The 6,000-nt window shown below is 48.1% G+C and overlaps 1 protein-coding gene across 1 annotated transcript in view; it reads left to right on the top strand.

The window, feature by feature from the left end:
• The first annotated feature begins 333 nt into the window (after positions 1-333).
• KDM7A (lysine demethylase 7A) overlaps positions 334-6,000 on the top strand; it is a 101,976-nt gene continuing 96,309 nt past the window's right edge. The window contains exon 1 of the mRNA XM_080664859.1: positions 334-643. Within this exon, the coding sequence (XP_080520985.1) occupies positions 450-643 (194 nt within the window). The 5' untranslated portion in view covers positions 334-449. The remainder of the gene's footprint in view (positions 644-6,000) is intronic.

Raw genomic sequence — 6,000 nt, 5'->3', positions numbered from 1 at the left:
GAGCACGGCACAGCGCGTGCCGCTGTCCCGGCGCAGGAACTTCCCGGCCTCGCTCTCGCTCCGCACGCCGACTCGGGCTCCGCACGCGCCCGCTGCCCTCCGAGGCCACGCGCCGCGCGTGTCTTCGAGATCCTCGGCCTCCCCCCGCCCCGCGTGCCCTTCAGCCGATCCCTGCGCCCCGCCGACGCGAGGGAGCGGAGCGCGCAGGCGGCCGGACGACGTGCGCGAGACGCACGGCCCCGCGGGGAGCGCCGGAAGGAGCCGCCGGGCCTCGCGCGTCGTGTGCGCGCCCTCCCCCAGCCGCCCGCCGCGGCCCCGCGCGCGCGCACTGAGCGCCGCCGCCGCCTCCCCGGCTGCTGCTCCGGCTGCTGCAGGAGGCGGCGCTGGCTGGCGGCGGCGCTCGCTCCAGTCGGCGAGCGGAGCAGCGAGCGAGCGTGTGTGTTTTAAAGATGGCCGGAGCGGTGGCGGCGGTGGCCGCGGGAGCAGCAGCGGGAGCCGCCGCGGCAGCCGTGTCGGTGGCGGCTCCGGGCCGGGCCTCGGCGCCCCCGCCGCCCCCGCCGGTGTACTGTGTGTGCCGGCAGCCGTACGACGTGAACCGCTTCATGATCGAGTGCGATATCTGCAAGGACTGGTTCCACGGCAGGTAAATAAACCCCCTCCGGCCCCGCGGCCGCCTCCGGGTACCGGCCACCCGCCGCCGCCGCGCCGGCCGCCCGCATCCCCTTCCGCCCGGCCGCCGCGCCGCGCGCCCCGCGGTCCGGGCACCGAGCCCCCGGCCGGGCAGCGGGACGCGCGGGGCCCCGGGCTCGCCGGGCGCCGAGCGGGCTGAGTGGGGCTGGTGGGATCGCCCGGCCAGGCGAAGAGTCGCCACAACAAACGGGAACAAAGGGGGCCGGCCGCGAAGTTGGCAGGGAGAGACAGGGCGAGGGGACGCGGCCGGGGCAGGCGCCGGCGCAGGTGGCGGGCGGAGCGCCGGCCGGGCCCGCCGCCCCTCGCGGCGCCCGCAGCCCGGCCGCCGCCCCGCCCGCCCGGGACTCCGGGTCCGGAGTCGCCCGCCCGCTCGGCCGCCTTGCCCGCCGCGCCTTCCTTCTCGGTAGGGACCTGGTCGCACAGCCCAGGGTCTCCAGAAATCGCCCCGTCCCCTCCCCCGGCGGGTCCCCGTCGCGCCCCCTTCCCTGGGTTTTCATCAAACTTCCCGGGCCGGGGCGCTGGGCCGGGGGCGTCGGCAGCGCCTGCCTGGCGGGGCTCGCGGAGTAAACAGCAACAGATGAGCCGCTCTCGGGACTTAGAGATGCCAGTCGGAAGTTTGGGGCCGAGGGTCCCGGGCGGAGCGGCAGGTCGGCTGGGACGGTGCCCCCCACCCAACGCCCCAGTACACCCAGTCCTGGCGGGGGCGGAGCGGATGGAGTGGGCGGCGGGGCCTGAAGAGACAGCCTCTCGTCTCACCGCTCCCCCCCCCCCCCCCGCGTCGCCCCCGCGCCGCAGCTCAAACTTTACAAAGAGTGAAATTTCCCGTCACCCGAGGAGCTGGCGACACCGAGACGGCGCGGGTCTGGCGCCCGAGGGCCTGGTGCGGGCGAACTTTGGCCGGCCGTGGGCACTTTGGGTCGGGTGGCGGGGCGGCGAGCGTCGCCCTGCGCCTTGGCGGCCGCCTGCGTTTCGGGTTTGACGTTTGTGAGAGCTCGAGCCGCCTCCGCCGCCAGGCCGCCGACTCGTGTGTTTTGTAATCAAAGTGTGAGGCTAATAAAGGGCGGCGCCACAGCCTCTTGACTCCGGCGTGGGAGGGATTCGCAGGCATTTAAACAAAGAAACTAGTTGGGGTTGGGCTCCCAAAGTCCTTATTTGGGTGTTGTGGGAAAGGCTGCGGTCACCTTTGGGTGAAGCAGGTTTCCCGAGCACCGTTTGGTGTTGAATCTTGGCGAGAGTTCGCTCACGGGTAGTAGCAGATATGGTGACTGTGATTGTAGGAAGTGTCCTTTGATTGACAGCAGGACATTTAAATACAGCCTCCGCTCCCCCCCCTCCCCAATTTTACAGAAACACTGCACGACCAGGCCAGATGTCTTAGTCTCCCTCTACTGGCCCTGAGAGAGAAAACCACTTAAATTACAGCGTTCATTTAGGTGTTTAGTGCTAGATACAGTTAGTTTTACTTAATTTTCAAGTACCATTAGTTTTATTTAATCAGTTTTCAGTTTGCACAGCTCTGACAGCAGTACCAGAGAAAAATGCAACATATTGTCACTGTATCAGATAATCTTTAACAATCTGGTCTATGCTTGGGGAATATTACTACAACCTTGCCACATGTAACTAAGAATAAATTATCCAAAGTTCTTTTTCATTACTGTACACTGATATTTTTCTGTATTTAGATTATACATAAAACTGAAATTTGAACATACCAAATCTTGCCAATTCTATTTCTGCATCCTCTGTTCTCATAACATACCTGGCAACCAGAGTAGAGATTATCCAAAAATCTAGGTGACATATAGAATAAAACCAGAATCCCTGGTGATTATGTAAATACTTATTTTTCAAAGAACTATTTTAGCTGTATAAGAAATATGTTCTATTGTGCACTTTAAAGGTTTGATAGATTAATAAATTTTAGACTAAAATTTTATTTTAATTTGGGTAACAACACTATAATCATAAAAAGCTTCAGGAAGTTGTGGAGAATTTTGTAATGCATTTACCTATACATTTGAAAACAGGAAAAGTTGAAGGGAAAATAAAGAGGGCACATGTGAAGAAGAGAAAACAAGGCCAAAACATAAATTTGTCACATAAATTTGTGTGACTTCCTATTTTTGGAAGTGACTGAAATATATACACTTTAATAGCTGATATCTCAATATTTGAAAACGAAATGCATTTTAATAAACACCGCCTTTATAATTATTCAAAGTGTGTGTATACATTTTTTGGGGGGAGGGGATGCACTATATTTTGAAACCAGGTTATTTTTTATTTTTTATCTTTTGACCAGCAGTTCTTGAGCATTACTGTGGTTCAGATATCAGAAATTAAAAAATTTAGTGATAACTGCTCCACCATGTAAAAGCAGTATCTTAGTAGCAAGTTTAATTCTTAATGAAGTATTGATAATTTGAGGCTTATATATTTTTCCTGTGATCAATATTTACTTTAATGTTTATAGTACCATGAAATGAGTGATTGTTTTTTTGAACACAGCAAAATGTTCCTTATGTATTAAATATTAAACTAATATCACTTGCTTATGTGAGAATTGGCCCCTGAGGTACTGAGGTGTAGCTTTCATTCCCATGCTCAGCTTTCCTGGGGTAGTCTATTTGCAGAAGAGGAAGAAAGAGGAAATGGGTGGGTACAGAGGATTGCCTTTACCTGGATAATTTCTTCTTCTTCTTCTTTTTTTTTTAAATCCTCATCCAAGGATATTTTTTCCATTGATTTTTAGAGAGAGTGTAAGGGAGGGAGAAGGGGAAGGGGGGAGAGAGAGACATTGATGTGAGAGAGACACATGGACTGGTTGCCTCCTGCAAGCTCTGACCAGACCAAGGCTGGGGATTGTACGGGCAACCGTAAGTGCCCTTGATTGGAAATTGAGCCTGAGACCCTTTGATCCTTAGGCTGATGCTCTAACCACTGAGAAACCGGCCAGGGCCAGCTGGATAATTTCTTAGTAATTTTATTATTCAAGTAAAATTTATTAAACTCTGAATTTTGATGTAAATTTTGGTTTAATCTGCCTGGACTTTCTGACATCTGAAAATCTGAAAAGTTTTTGCTCTAATTTATTCTGACAGGGAAGGAGTGCCCTGCCTTGATGCTTTTTAGCCAGGTAGTAGGGTGGATGGAACCAGCCTCCTCCAGGTGTGAGGCCGTTGAACTTTGTATCCTTGGTATTCAGGAATTCCCATCCCTCAGTCTGCCTAAGCCTTTTTTTTTCTTCAGTGAGGGGAGGGGGGAAAACACTTGCTGGGCACAATGTATAATTGATACCAGTAGGGGCCGTGAGCTGAGGAATTAACAGGATTTTCCTGGGAAGGTTCCTTCTGAATTGGAGATGGACTTTTCCCTCTTTGAGTCCTTGGAAGTAAGATGAGCTTTCCTGTAATGTCCCACTCCCTAATGTCTTTCTATAGCACACTTAATATCGTCCTATGCAAAACTGCAGCATTGTCCTAATTTTAATGTTTCTGTCTCTCTCTTAGACTGCAAATACCTTTGTTTGTTAGACTTTTTAGCAATATATTTGTTTTGATTGGCAAAAGTAATATATTATAGAAAAATGGGAAGTATAGAAAAGTATCAAGAATATGAAAGTACTCATGTCTCCCAGAGATTGCCACTATTTTGACATTTAAGGTATATGTATGTATTGAAAACAACCTGGAATTCATTTTATGCATTCCACTGTTACCTAACCTCTTTCATTAATATATACTTTTTTCTGTATCTTTAAAGTTTTTTGAAAACATTTTCAGTGGCTGTATAGTGTTTAATTTCACAGGAGTACAATATATTTTAAAACCATTCCCCTCTTGTTAGTTTTTTGCCTTGTTTACTACTTTTTCTTGTATTTCCTAGTGATGATGGATGGTTGACATAATTCTAAACAAACGATTGCATCTCTAATTATTTCCTTAAAATAAATCAAATGAGTTAATACATGTAAAACACTAAGAAGAAGTGGCACGTGTAAGTACTCATTAAGAAATTTCTTGAAGTAGAATTAGTAGTCACAGGGCACACATATTTTTAGGCTTTTTGTGCCTATAGTCAGATTGTCCTCTAGAAAGATTATTCCAATTTATTCTTTTACCAACAGTGTCCACTTCTAGTTCCCTGCATCCTCTCCACTGTAAGGTATTGTTAACCCTGTCACCCCAAAACCAAGCCAAGCAAAAACTTTGTCAATCTGCAAATGCGTATTCCCACCAAAAAGAAGTACCCAGGGTTATTTGTGGCAGCACTATTTATATTGTCCCAAAAATGTAATGACCTAAATGTCATTAATAGTAGATTGGATAAGTTATGGTGTATTTATAAAATGGAATTCTCATCAGTGATTAAAAAAAAATGCACTACTAATGCATACAACATGGGTGAATCTCACAGATAAAAAGTTGAGTAAAAGAAGCCAGACACAAGAGTGTGTACTCTTTGATTCTGCTTATATGAAGTTCAAGTACAGGCATAATTGGATGAGAGAAGTCAGGCTATTGCTTACCTCTGGGGGGCATGACTGAGAGAAAGAAGTCCTGAGGGAGCTTCTGAGGTTCAGCAAATGTTCTCTATCTTAATCTTGTGTGGTACCTACGTGACTGATTCAGCTGTAAAAATTCACTGAGCTGTATGTTCACTGAAGATTTGTTAAACTTTAAGTGTACTTCAATCATTCAAATGTTTAAAAAGTCATGTTTACCAATTTGGTAGCTGACATACAGTATTTTTTAATTTTACTTTGTTTCTTGTCCTGACTTAATGGGATTGCTGGGTGCTGTTCTTGGTGCTGGGAATATAGCGATGAACAAAAACTAAGTCCTTGCTCTCCTGTAACAATGTGTGTGTGTGTGTGTGTGTGTGTGTGTGTGTGTGTGTGTGCAGATGGTATATTTTGAGGAGTAAACGATTTGATTTAACCTTTTAAGGTTCACTTTGGCTGCTACATGGAGAATAGACTGGAGGGAGGCAAAGGCTGACAGGTAGATCAGTAAGAAGGTTATTGTAACAACAGTCTAGGTGAGAGATGATTTTAAAAGTTTGAGTCAGTTTGGGTAATTTATAAATGTCATATATTAATTTTTCTTCCTAAGGCTTGAATAAATGAAGAGCTTAGTTTATGAGAGTAGAAGGATTTTATCTAGAATAATGCTATCGGGTAGGAATTTTTCAGTTACTCTGAAGTCCCAGGAACTCAGTCAAACATTTATTGAATGCTTTTTATACCAAGTGTTAGTAGTCACTGTTCTAATTGCATTATATGTATTAAGTCATCTAAATCTCATA

The sequence above is a fragment of the Plecotus auritus genome (genome assembly GCF_963455305.1).
Source record: "Plecotus auritus genome assembly, chromosome: 4".
Classification (NCBI taxonomy): Eukaryota; Metazoa; Chordata; class Mammalia; order Chiroptera; family Vespertilionidae; genus Plecotus; species Plecotus auritus.
Note: the sequence above shows the minus strand (reverse complement) of the source record. Positions and strands in the feature narration are given on the sequence as shown.